The following is a 15,825-nucleotide window of genomic DNA, read 5'->3' on the forward strand; positions in this document are numbered from 1 at the left end:
TATTTTTGTTCCTATTCCAATTTCATTTCCCATAAAAATATTTCAATAATCAAACGAGGCCTTAAACTCCGAAGGAAGAGTAAGCCTAAATCAAATGTTCATTTCATTTCGTCCCCTTCACCTACGTTTTCCTCAATCCAGAAGCATACCAAGAAAAGAACATTATTCCACGAAGAAGCAATGCTTTGCAATCAAGACCAACCCCGAGCAAAAAAGGATCTCACAAACAAATACTATGCACTCATTCGAAGTTCTAACTACAATATTAAGATAGTAAATCATTCAATCACCAAGCCATAATCATCAAAGCAATAATAAATACAATCATGAACAACTAAAACCTTGTAAATCCCAAATGCAGTCCGCATTGGAAAGTCATGAAATTCATAAATGAAATCCTACTAGCAACTCACATGGCATCTATATATATATATATAAGGGTCCAGAGTTTAAAGTACAGAGTACACATCCTAAAGATTCCCACGCTACTACTGCCCCTCGCCCGACGGTTGCTTTGATGCTTCCTTGATCTCATCTCCAGCATCATCCTGAAATCACAACTAAGCTACCTAAGGAGCAATTCAAAATAAAAGCTTCAAAGAAAAAGGGGGAATTTTTGTATATTAAAAAAAAATCCCTGACAGGGGCATTGTTTAACTTTAACCACCAATACTATCCAAAGTAAACAAAGATTGCACCAAGCAGTCCTTGAAAACATATCTATTAAAGCCATCAGTAGTATTAGACAGCATATGACTTCATGCTGTCAGAGGAGTAAGAATGTCCAAAAATCATTCGTTTCATAGTTTCAGATTTAAGTAGAATTACGGGCAAATTTCAGTTATCCCTAAGAAGAAAGCCCAAAGTCAAAATCCATGACTACTACAAGGCAGCGACCAAACCTCTGAGTATAAGGATACTCAAACCACAAGAGTGGTGAGAGCACTACATAAATGACCACACAAGCAAATTTACATTGTTTTAATTTAGCGAGCAAGTTTAAATCGTGGATGGATTAAACCTTTCTAACTTATATTTAGTTCCATAGAAACTGTTTATGACTTATTCCTCAAGAATTTAATTTTGCTAGCAATCATAGGTTGCAATTTATTGCATGATTGCTCAATATTTAAGGATCACACAACAACAGAGAAAAAGAGAGAGGGAGAGACCGTGATGTCAGATGTCCACAAAGTCAAATTATCTCGGAGAAGTTGCATGATCAATGTACTGTCTTTGTATGACTCTTCACCCAAAGTGTCAAGTTCAGAAATTGCCTCATCAAAGGCCTGCCAGACGAGAGAAATGATCACAAACAGTAAAAATCAAGAGGAAGGAATAACGAGTTTCAAAAATTTAATCAACAATAAATTCTCTACAACATGGATTGAAAGATAAACTACATGATAAATCAACCTTCTCACATTATGAAGAGAAGAAACTTGTAGCAAGGAATAAAATCTTTGAAATCAGGAGTCAGTTGATAAGAAATTACTTCATTTCTTTCAACACAAATTACTACAATTATATGATTACAAAATAAATCTTATTTGTGGACTTGGTCAATAGTCATCACGTTGTTCTGTTCAGACATGAACTAATCAATGTAATATACAATCATTTATATTACATAATGAAGGTGATATTAGCCCTGCAATTTGTCATTCGATACAAAATAAATTATACCAACAGTGAAGTGGAGGTCTAACAAATAAATATAATTCCATTCGTCAATGACATACTGAGAAAGGGAAGGTATACAACAACCCATTTATCAAATAATTTCAGAATGTCAACTTCAACCACGTTTGACTTAAATTAACCAAATTCAATTCCATGTGAACCCGCTAAAATAGTCCTGCAAGCAGTACAATTTGACCACAAATTGAATGTTTTTTAACCTTATTAACTAAACACACGACTTAAGTGAGCAATGGTCCAATACCACAGGAAATAATAATTTTACAGTAGAAAACACTGTTAAGATATAGTGCAAGTAATATCTAGGACCCATCAACATTAGTAATAGTACCTGCTTAGCAAGATTACAAGCACGATCTGGTGAGTTGAGGATTTCATAGTAGAAAACAGAAAAGTTAAGAGCAAGTCCAAGCCTTATTGGGTGTGTGGGGGCCAATTCAGCAAGAGCAATATCCTAGATCAAACAAAAAAAATGGGGTTCAGTAACTACTATAATATGAAGACCATCAAAATTACAAATAATTCCACAGAAATGTAGAAACTTGTATACAGTTGCGGAGTATGCTTATTAAGTGAAAGCGAATGCCTACCTGAGCAGACTTGTAGGCCAGCAAAGTATTCTCGGCAGCCTCCTTTCTCTCCGCTCCTGTCTTGAACTCAGCCAGGTATCTATGATAATCACCCTTCATCTTAAGATAAAACACTTTAGACTCAGCGGATGAGGCAGATGGAATAAGATGAGACTCAAGAAGGCTCAAAATCCCATCACATATCTTGCTGAGCTCAGACTCAATCTTGCCTCTGTACTCCTTTATGATGGCAACATGTTCCTCATTGCCTCTGCTTTCTTCCTTCTGCTCAATGGACGAAATAATCCTCCATGAAGCCCTCCTAGCTCCAATCACATTCTTGTAAGCCACTGAAAGGAGATTTCTCTCCTCTACAGTCAACTCCTCAACATCCACCGTCTTAGCAACTTTCTCCATAAACTCAACCATCTCCTCGTACCTCTCTGCTTGCTCGGCTAACTTGGCCATGTAAACATTTTCTTCACGCGACTCGGTCGGAGACATTTTCGCCACTCAAATCTACTTCTTAATACTGAAAACTGATCTCAAAGGAAAGAAAACAAACCTGTCAGATTTGTACACCAGCAGACGCACGACTGCAGGAAAACAACAAAGGAAATCAATCTAGTTCCATCTAACAAAGTCAGCATCAGTGGCGACCAAACGAAAGGGTCACTTCACGTCAGCCATTCATTAGCCAAATTTCCTCTTCCACTTATCGTAACTCAGTCTCAAATATCAGACTAATTACCTAAATGCTAGACATTCAACAATCCACAAATACCGGATCCTTTAATACAACTTCAAAACAACCAATAAGTAAGGAATTCGACAGCCAAATCAAGATGCACACCGCAAATAAAAAAATTAAGGGGAAATGAAAAATCTAAAAGAAAATTAAGATCTACGTCCAGTAAACTAACATAAAGAACTGAAGGATCGAAGAGAAACTCAGGCCAAAATACACAGAGAAGAAGAGAATCAAAACCCTAAAAAAAAAAAAAATCAGGATTAGATGAAAGACGTTTACCTACGTACGTGTAAACGAGGAGAGACTGGGATGGGAGAGGGCGAAGGAGTGGGCTTGGGCATAAAAAATGGGCGCCGCTAGGATAGAGAGAGAGAAGGTAGGAAAGAGCAGAAACAGGTGGAGGTCCAATGGTGACGTGACACGTGGAAGATGGCGGAGATTCCGTGGGAATTTGTCTTTTTTGGGCCACGCTGGCGAGCGTTGACCGTCAATAAAAAGATCCGACGGGAGTTAAATTGATGTGATGTGATATATACTGAACTGTACTGCAATTGTAAATGAGAGGGGTCATAAATTTTAGCTTTACACCCCGAAACGAAGCACAATAGACAATCAGGTCGGGGCATGAATAGCCAGGGCCGGGTGTTTCCAATTCTCTTGTGGCCTGCCTATTTGAATGGGACAAAAAAAGTATTTTTTTTGGTTAAAATCATATTTTGAAAGAAAATTATCTAAACAGCACAAAATTTGCATAATCAACCAATGAGCCAAAATCATGTTTAGAAATAAACTTGGAGAAGCAACTTCTGAATTCAATTTTACTATAACCAATATTAATTGTTTGTTAGAGAGTCCCTTACTTACCAATATCACTCTCGTTATTGTTATTATAAGTATTCTGATTTTATACATCATGAAAAGGAAGATCAAATAAAGTATGATGATGGGGAAGATCATCATATTCATGAATATTCATCCTTTCCATCATCCATAACATCTTTATCAGATATGATTTATATTTATGATATCATTAGACATCAACTTGTATATTATCATTTTTATTAGTTACTGTAGAATTGATGTTTAGTATTTAAGAATTATATCCTTCTCTTTTATTAAATTTATTTGAACTTAGACTTATTGAGTCATTTATTTATGAAAATTAAAATATTAATATTGATATAATTTAAATTTCTATAATTAATCAGATACATAAATTAAATAATATATTTTACTTCTTAAATAAAGTATAACAAATTTACTAATATTAGATACAACTTTATCAATAATTTAATTTTAAAAACTAATATCCTCTATGGTAATTTGTACAGCTAAAATTAATTCTAATTAAATTATCTAAATATCATCAATTCTATTAAAATTAATTTTAGGAAAACAGTATTCAAACAGATTATATTATAATATAATCAATTTTAATCAAAATCATTCATATTAATCATTTATTTTCATAACTAATTATATTCAAATGAAATCCAAACGAGCTCTTAGTATGTTAGAAATGATTTTGGTAAAAGTGAAAATAGATATAAAAGTGAAGATGGATGTGAGAATGAAAATAGATATAAACTTTAAAAATATGTTCGGCATCTTTATGGAATTAAAAAATTATTTTTATTCAATATTAACATATAAAATCTAAAAATACTAAAATGTCCTCATCTCAAAAAAAATTGCTCCAACCATGAAATCAATGAACAAAGGTAAACAACATCAGTGACCGAATTTCAATCAAACATGTCATTCCCAATAATCCAAAATAATCAACAAATTAGAAAAGAATAAAAAAATTGATAACCATAAAATAATAAACAAATAAACATCGCTATTGCAAAAAAATCATGAGCCCTATGGAATTTGATGGCTATAATGGATTGGAGATTTGTGAAGGTCTGTGACTTGGTTGATCAAACATAAAAATATAGAAGAAGATGGCATGCCGTCATCGAGTTTAGAAGAAGTAGGAGAAGATGAAGTGAGAGAGGGATATGGCTTCTATGAAATTCTGGCCATTCCATAGGTCTACTCATAGAAGCCAATTCTATCCTTTTTAGTGGAATTGGGCTTTACATGAAAACAAAATATGGCATACTAAACAGGTTAACTTTGAATTCCATCTTTAATTTCATTTTCATGTCTCTAAATTCCGTCAAACCTAACAAGCTCTTGGATCCATTTATTCAAAATGGCACCATTTTCATTATTCAGAAAATACAAGAACAAAAAGACCCTCGTTCAATCATCTCTCTCCCTCTCAGCATTACTGCTATTCTTTTCTTCTTTGAAGATGCAACAGTATCATTGGAACTTGTTGCCGTAGCAAAACTCAAAATTTGCACCTACCATAACTTGTTACCTCTTATTCCCTTGAACAATTTAAATGAGGATGATGAAAGTGAAGTCCATGATGATCGGCTCTTATTCCACTTAACTTGTTGCAAAGTTGTGTGAATAAGGAATTGGCATAGATTAAGTCTATTGTTAAATGAATTTGAACTGAGATTGAAAGTTGAAATCATAAACCAAAGAAAAAAGGAGGTCATCGTCATGAACTTAAAAGAATATGCAACTTGCAAGCAGCATTCTCGTCTGAAACACCCACTTCTTCAATATAATTATCATTGTTCTAAAATTTCAAACGAGAAAGGGGATAGCACTTGGGAGTAGGGAGAGGATAGCCAAGAACTTCTTTGTATGGTGTGGTCCCAAGGGCCATAAAAGGTAAATAGAATAATGAAGGAGAAATCAAAAGAATGAGGAGCAAATCATTATATCAGCATCTTTGAAGAAGAAGAAAAAGAAGAAGAGCGGTGTTGCTGAAGGGGAGCTAAAGAGGGAAAACTGGGGAAGGGTCTATGTTATGTATTTTTCTAATAATGAAAAGGGTGCTGTTTTAAAGAAACGGACCAAAGAGATGTCACAATCACCAACTCTCAATCAACAAAGGACAACCAGGGAAAAAAAGCCAATGAAAATTCTGGTACCAATTCAATATATATTTACTAGAATCATATACTGAAGTATCACAAATACAATCCATAACAAAAATGAAATAGCAAACAATGACAGAATTTAGTAGAAAAATAACAGGGAGAATGATAGACTAGTGATCAAAGGGACAAGAAGAGATCGCATAGAAAGAGAAGACAAGACAAATTTCTCAACTCCTTTGCTCAACCCTAATCTTTTCTTCTTTATATTAGCTCTGGCCATTGATGAATCCTCTAGCCAATTCCATAATTTTGTTGCAATTTCAACCCAAACTTGAAATAAGGCCCATTCGTGGCATACCTTCACCATCAAAATGGACCTTGAGGACAAGGTTCAAGTATGAAAAGACCACCAAAAGATCATTGGAAGTTGTACATTTTGGTGGATCAAAGCTATGCCAATAAACTAAAAGGTGATAGCCCCAATAAAAACATATTGGAAAATATGGAATAACAACACAATATACCATGCCAAAAGGCACTGCAGCAATACCACGCCCAAAGCTTTGAATTACATAGTAAACTTGATAAACTCTAATATTTTTCTGTGCAATTGCATCTAATTTAGCAAAAGTACCCATGCCAAAGTCATTATGATAATTATCCCAAAAGCTAACATTCACGATAACATGATCTAGAGAAATATGCTTAGGTTGAAATCTTTCCCTTGCTTTTGCCATATACTTTGATTTCTTAAACATGATTTCCATACCACTTGCTGCAGTAACATCGTTGGTTAGTAGTTGAGTTCTTTGGTCCATAAGCATTGTAACTTCCATCTTTGAAGCATAAACAAGATTCACATTGGTGCAGATTATGGAATATGATATTCCTCCCCTTAAAGTAACTTGGATGGCAAGAACTTCCTCTAAATTAATGCTAAGAACATGTCCAAAACATATTTCAAGAAACTCACCCATTAGTATACAAGAGAATCTATTACTAATTGCTCTCCCAATAAAACAGACCTTGTCCTCAAGATCCAAATGGTGAAAGAAAATCACAGCATGCTTCTCAGAGTCTAGCCACTATTCTATTAAATTAAGCATTGGAGCAATAACTCTTTTAGCTAAACAAAATAAACCTTGGTGCTATAAATTGGGTTAATGAAAATATTAGAGAACAAGCAACTAATTATGGCTTTATATAGCACTAACTCAATCACAAATGTCAATTGGACATGTAAGCTGTCATATAGCATAAGGTAGTACTCAATGTCATCAAAAACCATAAAGGTTAGGGATACCACTGATTTATCATGGAAGACTTCATGCTTGGCAAAAGATTGGAAAGGTAACTCAAGGTAGTTTATTATGAAAAAGACATGAATAAGAAAGGAAGTACCGAGATTAAAGACCATCCTTAAATTCAAGCTAGTCATAATTTATTGCTTGATTGACATCTTAGCAAAAACCAATAGCCAACTACTTGAAAAATAAGGAAAATTAATGGCATTACATTGATGGTATTGCTTAAAGCCATGCATATAGATATGAGTAGTAATATAAGACATATGGTGATATCCCGCCTCAAAAATGACATCAGCGTAGTAATTAAGTAGTTCCCATTTGATAAGATTTTCAAACTTAGGCATAGTTTAGACATGCATATGAAATTCATCATGATTAACAAGACCAAAACACTTGAAGTGATCAGCTATGCCTCTCCTTATTACAAAAGCATGGGTACTATTTGTCTCAAAAATGTTGGTTAAAGATTCAGCTAATATAGGTTCTAATAAGTATTTCACAGGTATAGAGTAAAATTTTGTCATATGATGAATATATTCACTAACTTGATGCATCAAGAAAATCTATATAGAGGTGTGTATAATCATATCTTAGTATGCTAGTTATGTCATTGGTGCCTATCCCAGCCAATGCATTCAAGCTATAATCTAATTCAACTAGTAAGTTAAAGTAACAAGCAAGTTGAGTTGGTGAAAAATTGACCAAGCCCTCATCGTCCAGTAAAACTAGGGAAGACAATACCTAAAAATAACCCCTACCTATCAGTCTTTGAAGGTGGAAAATTGAGGCAGAGTGGGGAGAAGCTTACCCATAAAAGTTGGCTTGATTGTTGGTGGTGGAAAAATGAAGGAATCATTCCACGATGCTTCTTTCATGAGACTTGGGGTGCGGGGAGGTAAATCATCAATATTCCTAAATGCATGATTAGTAGATCGATGTAATTTAACCTAATTTGAAAACAAAGCTAACATCAAAAAAAACTCAAACAAACATTAAAAGGGATTTCGCATGTTAGCCACAGCGGTGCTTCACTAGTATGTGATTATTTAAATTTTTTAGTTAAAGTTAAGGCAATTCCAGATCCAATAGGCACCAAAGTTGTATAAACATTAGCGTCACCTTCGTCAATGACTAATGCTTTAAAAGAATGACCTTGCAACAACTAGATATCTTTAATGTTTGGTGATAGTAAGTGCTCATCTTCAAATGCTGAGCGATGCGTAATTGTCTTAACCATAACCTCAATTCGGTCAAGGTGATGCTCACGTTGCGTCAAGGAATCTTTTAAGGAAGCTAAGAAGCTCTTAGTCTCTTTAACCACTTGTTTAATTCCTTGGCATAGTTCCTTGAGTTCAATCTCATTTGAGTTGTCAACCTCAACCGTTGACATGAGATTTACTCTTTCAATGAAAGTACATTTGTCACGATCACCAACTCTCAATCAATAAAGAACAACAAACAAAAAAGCTAACAAAAATTTTGGTATTGATTCAATATATATTTGCTAGAATCATATGCTCAAGTATCACATATGCCATCCATAATAGAAATGAAATAGCGAGCAATGACAGAATTTAGTAGAAAAATAATAGGGAGAATGATAGACTAGTGAGCAGAGGGACGAAAAGAGATTGCATAAAAAGAGAAGACAAGACAAATTTCTTAACTCTATTGCTCAACCCCAATCTTTTCTTCTTTATACAAGCTCTAGCCCATTAATGAATCCTTTAGCCCATTCCATATTTTACTGCAATTTCAGCCCAAACTCAAAATAAAGCTCATTCGTGACAAAGGAATTGGAGACACCACACACCTTAAAGAGCCAAGTCTTCAAATGGCCAATAGCAAGATTGGAAAACTCATAATTATTCGAGGGATAATATAATAAAAATGGTTGAAATAATTTAATATTTGATAAAAATACTAGCTAAATTATCTACTTATTAAAGTAATAATTTATTTATTAATTTGTTAATGTTTGCTTCTTAAAAATCTTTATCAAATATTAAATTGTTTAGAGAATATTTTATTAGTATTTTGTTATTATCATATCAAAGTCGTGACTTTTTAGACCCATTCTAGCAACTATTGCTATAGGGCTAATCTTGTGGTCGATAGGAATTATGGTAAGTAGAGGCACTTAAAAAAAGGGTAAATGGGCAAAAATATTCACAAAGTGGTCAACCACAGGCACCCAATATCCTAAAATGAGGAAAAGGGCAAAAATATGTATAACGTTACATAGATGGGTGCAAAAGTAACCAGATTGTTAACTTTGACCTAATGTCATTAACTTTAACCATTAAATGTTGACTGTGTATGCCATATGTCAGCTTTTGTTGACGTGGACTAATAAAAGGGTAAAAATACCTACAAAGTCGTTGGCTATGAGCAAAAATATCTATAACGTTATTAGAGTTGGTGTAAAAATGATCAATCCATCCAATTCCTTAAATGTTAATTGTTTAGCTGATATTTAAATAGAATGTGACCATTTTTTTCATTGATGTAGACAAAAAAATATTCTCAAATGAATTTTTACGGATGTTGATTGATCATTGTATGAGTACCTATAATATTACTTCAATAAATGCAATAGTAACCAATCTGTCAAACTCAATGCCATATGATTTTTTTCCACCACCACATATCTCACCTTCTTTCTTTCTCCCTCTTCACTCATTTTTTTCTATAAAACTTGAGATTTAATATAGTAAGATAGGTTATACAAAATCAAAGATCAAGACTGAGTTCATCTAGCTTAAAAATATTATCACAACATTAAGCAATTGTGTAACATTTGAAAAATTTTAACTCTGATTTGTTAACTTAATTAGGGTAGTTAGTGAGTTAATGAGGTGTGTGGCCAGAGGGGTTTAACTTGGCATAATTGATGTGATTTCAGCCCTAGAAGTGGGTCCAAATCGATGGTGGGCTACCCGGGCAAGGAAATAGGATAAAAAAGTAAAGAGTTGTGTTCTGTGCCACATGTCGCGGCGCGTGGTTGGTTCGCCGTGGTGCACAGACACAATTCAAATGTAATGGGCTCCTTTGTACCATGCGCCGTGGTGGAGGGCAGTGTGTGCCACGGCACATGGCTAAAAATTAGATAAATCAGCTCGTGAGCTGCGTGAAAATAGAAGAGAGAAAGAGGAGGAAAATGAAAAGTTTGGTTTTGGCTCTGCTAGGGCACAACATTTGATCCCATTATTGATAGATTGGAGCTCCTAAACACCCAAGGTAAGATCATGGTGTCTTCTTCTTCCTTTCTCTTTCTCATTTATGATTATTTATGGTAGGGTTTGAGTTGGGAGATGGATTTTTGATCTATAAGAGTATGGGTTAGATTTCACTAGTTAAAATGAGATTAATGAGAGTTATTTAATGTATTAAAACACCATATTGATGATTTTGCAAGTGGTTGGCCCATGAGAGCATTAAATATATGAAAATTAGTATTTATGAGGTAGTTGGGAGAGGTTAATGTGCATTAATGAATGGTTTGAGGTGTTATTAATGATAATATGTATTAATAGAATTTAATGAGCCCATTGGGTATGAATGGATAGTGATTATGAGTTTAAATTGATGATGATATCCTTGTGATATGGTTATAAAGAGGTTTGTTTTGGCAATATTCAAGCTTGTTGAAGCTTAGGAAAGTTACTATAGAGAGGAGTAAATCTTTGACCTCTTAAAGGTTTGAGGTAATTGGGAGAAACTTAATTTTTATAATTGTATGTTAATTATGTTTATGAAATGTAATTTATGTTTAATTTGATGATGCATGTTGGCAAGTGCATGACTGTGAAATGGTTTCTTTTAAAAGAAAACCTGATTTTTACCACCCTTGATGTTTTATGAAATTAATTGTGATTTATGAATAGGGGTAGAGAATTGTGATGAAATATGTGTTAAAGTGTAGAGCATTTGTTTTATGTGAGTTCATGTCCTTAGAAAAGATTGTTAAAATGCATATTATATGTGAAATGTGCATAGCATGATCATTGACGGGAGTTCGCCTATGGAGAGGAGTAAATTGGTTGAAATTCACGTGGTATTGACAATGACCGTTGGAATCGAAAAATAGCCTTCGCACCAACCGTTGAAATCAAAAGGTAGCCCTTGTCTCATAGTTAATTTGAGACTGTCTCACTTGTTTTATGAGGGACTCAAACCTAACTAATCTTCACAGGTTCATGAGGAGGCTAGATTAGGGGTACGGCATCCCATAGTTGTTAGTATTAGGGAAAACCAGATTACATAAGTAAGTGAGTTAACCCTAGCCTAGTAGCTTCTCAAAAGTGGAAGGCTGGGTTAGTCAGTGAAGGACGTAGCCATGTGATAGCCACCAGTTTCGTGTTGGAGGTAACAGGAGAATATAAGGTTGGCATATGATTATGCACATAAGTCCAGTCACATAGTTGTTAGTTTTATGGTCTGATATGTGTTAGGGGTGCATGGTTATTATTTTTACGACCCTGTGTTATGTTTTTGAAAATAACATGATATAGTGTTTTGTAACAAGCCCGGTCACATGGTTGTTAGTTTTGTGAACCATAGCCTAATACTATGTGATATATGTGTTTATGCGCCTAATTGTATCTATTTACAATTAATCTGTAACTATAAGGGTTAAGTGAAACTTGGTTACTGAATTGTTTTACTTACCCCTCAATTCTCAATATTTTCAGGATCTAGCTTATCAGATTCAAGTTGGGAAAAACATACTGAGGCTTAGGATTGGTGGAGTAAATCCTTTATTTGCCTCTCTTTTGCTATTTACATGTATATTTGTTAATGTAATTGTCAACTAGGATTAATTGTCATGATTGGTACACTACTTGCATGATTTTGTGTTTAACTAGTGTATTTTGTGTCCTGAGTTAGTAGTTTTTGTTGTGAACTTGTGGATAGGGCCAAAATACTTGTGCAAGTAGGAACATATGTATTTTTGAGAAATATGAATGAAATGGTTAAATTTGTGTAACTTTTCCTCCCCCCTATGTTTTGTAAAAATTGGGGTTGAGTGATGATTTTATGAAATAAGTGTGCTTGATTGCATGTGGTGTGTTGCACGAGTCCACAAGAGTTCATTGAGTGTCGTCAGAGGGTTGGTGTAGGCTATTGGCATGTGTGGTTGAGTTAGGACACCCCTTTTGGAAAATTTTGTGAAAATGTGTCAAAATGGGTTTTGGTGTCCAAATTTTGATAAAAAGTGAATTTGAGTGTGAAACTGATGCCATTAGCTAGAGTTAGGAGAAAGCTCCATGTAGACACTGAAATCACCTCAATCGGATATCGGACGGAGATTTGGAACGTGTCGAAAGTTCGCTCCCTATGCTGTCAAATGACAGCACTGATCTGTCAAATTTCGTGCAATATGTCGTGGCGCATGGCGCTTCACATCATGGCATATGGCACAGAGAAGACACGTTACGGCGCACGAGCCATAAGCCACGGCGCACGTGTCATTTTCTGCACAGAAATGGTTTTTAAGTTCTAAAACTCATTATTTAGGTCCCAATTGATTTTCAAACTTCTGCTTTATTTTTAAAACTCTAATTTGGGGTCCTTAAATTTATGTATGGGATTTGAAATGGCAAATTGGGATTCATGTGAAATAATTTTTGTGAAATTCTCTTTAACACCTCGAATAATTATGAGATTGGAGTTAATTTGTGGTTTAACCTTAGGGAGGTTACAAATTGCATTCATGATAGGTTCAAAATTTTCAAATGATTCGCCACTATTGCAAAGAAAGAAATGATTTAATTTGATATTTAGTCAAAATGATATTTTTTTCATATGATATTCATGAAATTACAGATTCACCTTAAAAGAATTTCATCTAGGAATTTTTTTTTCTACATCAGTGAAAAAAATGGTCAACTTTTATTTAGATGTTAGTTAAACAGTAAACATTTAAGGGATTGGATGGATTGATCACTTTTACACTAACTCTGATAACGTTATGGGTATTTTTTATTTCTGGCCTATGATTTCATGAGTATTTTTGCTCCTGGCCTACAACTTTATAGGTATTTTTACTCCTGGCCGACAACTTCATGAGTATTTTTACCTTTTTATTAGTCTAAATTAGCAAAGATTGACACGTGGTATGTACAGTTAGTATTTAATAGTCAAAGTTAACAGCATTAGGTCAAAGTTAACGATTTGATTACTTTTGCACCCATCTATGTAACACTATGGGTATTTTTATCATTTTTCTCACCTTAGGATATTGGGTACCTATGGCTAATCACTTTATGAATAATTTTGCCCCTTTATCCTTAAAAAACAACAAAGTTTGAAAATTTATTATTTAAATTCAATATGTTTAACATTAAGATTAAGTTGTGAAATTGATTAATTAATAATATTTGCATTCTCACTATTTGAAGTATAGAAATATATTAAATTTTAGTACTACATTGAAATGTTATTTTTTTAAGTAAGGGAGATTGATATTTTAGTGGATTTAAAATCCTAAATTTTGTAGGGCAAGTGTAAAATTTTTTTATACTAAACATGCATTTTTTCAAGTAAGTGGGGACTTTTGCCCACTCTCAATCACTTACATAAATATAGGTTTGTCATTACTTGTGGGTGGAGCTTGTAATTCAAATCACCCCAAATAAACTTAGAAAAATCTATAAACTAACTTTGCAAAATATTATATATTTAATGTTCAGGTCTATTTGGATTGTTTAGACTTCACTCGAATACCCAAACAAAAATTACTTTTTGAAAAAATATATGTTATACATTAAATATTAATTAATTCTTTTAAGTTTTAATCTATTTTAATTAAGAAACCATATATTTGAATACATTGTCATAGATATTTTTTTAAAAAAATTAAAATTTTCCTATTATTATATTTTTTAATATTTTTAGTTAAAAAAATATCTCAAAATAATGTTTAAAATAAATTTTACTTGATTTTTGAAATATAAGACCCATACTATTTTTTATAAAATTTTTTTTGAGTCTTCTAGATTTTTAAGTATCCTAAATGTCAATTGAATGTTTTTTGATAAAATAAAAATAATCAATTTTAAAGTAAAAAAATATAATTTTTTTTTATGAATCAGGTATTTAGGTTGGTATGAATATGTCAAGAAATATTAGCATCAAGCTTGACTATTTGAACTTTTCTATAAGTTTGAGTTTATTCAAATGGGCCTATTTGAACTACTAGCTCTACTTGTAGGTTGTTGGCCATAATATGTTTTTTTAAAACTTAAACACTTAATACATATAAAATTTATGTATGGAAAAAATAATAGACAACTATATAACAAAAGTAATATAAATTGCCCTTCAACTCCAAAACCATGCAATGAAATATAAAACACAAATAATAGATTGAACATTATCTAAAAGAAGAAAACTTCTATACTTAGTCAAAACATGTGAATCCATATTAAAAGCCTGTTAAAGATGAGAAATAGAGCCAAATTATAAGAACATCCCTACTTAATTTTAGGCTTAAATGAGCTTGATTTATGGGTCTATCTCGTTTCTCAACTCTAGATTTTAAAGTCAATGTAGTTATTATAATATCATGAATATCAACAATTATATATCCTTCATGCTATGTTTGGATGCATGAGAATTTGGATTTGAGTCAAATTAACTATTTGGGTTATTAAAAATGTGTAGATTTGAATTTGACCCAAATTCAATCCAAATCTAAATCTTACCTCAATTCAAATTCAAATGCTACCTCAATCTTTTTGTAATTTCAAATTTTTTCTAAATCTCTATTATTTTAAATTTTAATGGAAGCTTCTCTCTTCCTTCACGTCCTTTTGTTAACTTCACTACCTTCTCAAGTTTGACATTGTTGCCTCTGGTCAACATCCATGAGGATTGTATTGTCAGCATTGACTGGGATTTAATGGTTGACACTAACAGGGACCAAACTACTAACTTTGATTGAGATCACACGGATGGTATCAACCAAGACTAGATCGCCGTCTTTGACTAGACCGCTAGTTGTGACTAGCATCGGACTAAAGGCTATGATCAAGATCAAACGACTAGCACTGACCAAGACCAAATGGTCGACTTTAACCAAGATTGAACCACCATCACAATTTAGGTTCCAAATATGATCACCATCTTTGATCTGTTTGCCTTCATTTTTTGCCACCAAACACGCATTGTTAATTGGGAATGGTTTGGTGTCATCATCTAGGTTCAATTTGCAGCCCTCAAATTACTATAGTTTGTGTCATGCTAATTCGTAAGCATTGTTTTGGATTGAACCACTGATGTTTATTGGGACTGAGTTGTCGCTTCGATCGAAATTGTACCATTGACATTATTGGAGTTTGGATAGGCAGAGTTGATTGAGATCAAGCTACCACCCTTGATTAGGACCAGACCACCAATTTTGATTAGGATCGAACCACTAACATTGTCTGAGTTTTCTTTAAATCCAAACATAGAATTTAAATTTTGGAATTTTATCTAAGATCCAAACAAAAAATTTAAAATTTATGACAAATGTGAGATTTTAATTGTGAGATTTCAAT

The 15,825-nt window shown here is 33.4% G+C and overlaps 1 protein-coding gene across 3 annotated transcripts; it reads right to left on the reverse strand.

Moving 5' to 3' along the window:
* Positions 1-220: 220 nt before the first annotated feature.
* On the reverse strand, positions 221-3,445 carry LOC129293274 (14-3-3-like protein A). 3 transcript variants are annotated; one of them, XM_054931147.1, is made up of 5 exons: positions 3,301-3,445; positions 2,292-2,809; positions 2,033-2,155; positions 1,173-1,289; positions 221-548 (listed from the first exon to the last, which is right to left on the reverse strand). In XM_054931147.1, exons 2-5 carry the CDS (start codon positions 2,772-2,774, stop codon positions 489-491), a joined length of 783 nt encoding a protein of 260 aa, XP_054787122.1. In that variant the 5' UTR covers positions 2,775-2,809; positions 3,301-3,445; the 3' UTR covers positions 221-488. The 3 variants fall into 3 exon arrangements, with proteins under 3 accessions (XP_054787122.1, XP_054787124.1, XP_054787123.1); XM_054931149.1 differs by having other exon boundaries at positions 3,309-3,386; XM_054931148.1 differs by having other exon boundaries at positions 2,292-2,866; positions 3,301-3,382.
* Positions 3,446-15,825: the final 12,380 nt, after the last annotated feature.

The sequence above is a fragment of the Prosopis cineraria genome, unplaced genomic scaffold (genome assembly GCF_029017545.1).
Source record: "Prosopis cineraria cultivar Desert tree isolate PC_DT_omini unplaced genomic scaffold, ASM2901754v1 PC14, whole genome shotgun sequence".
In the NCBI taxonomy this organism is placed as follows: domain Eukaryota; kingdom Viridiplantae; phylum Streptophyta; class Magnoliopsida; order Fabales; family Fabaceae; genus Prosopis; species Prosopis cineraria.

Bases quoted from the DNA above. Each gene is read 5' to 3' on its own strand.
- LOC129293274 (XM_054931147.1), bottom strand. From the start codon at position 2,774: ATGTCTCCGACCGAGTCGCGTGAAGAAAATGTTTACATGGCCAAGTTA. The intron at 2,156-2,291 runs GTAGGCATTCGC...TGTTTGATCTAG, and splicing joins TGGCCTACAAGTCTGCTCAG to GATATTGCTCTTGCTGAATT. The intron at 549-1,172 runs GTCTCTCCCTCT...TTGTGATTTCAG, and splicing joins TGTGGACATCTGACATCACG to GATGATGCTGGAGATGAGAT.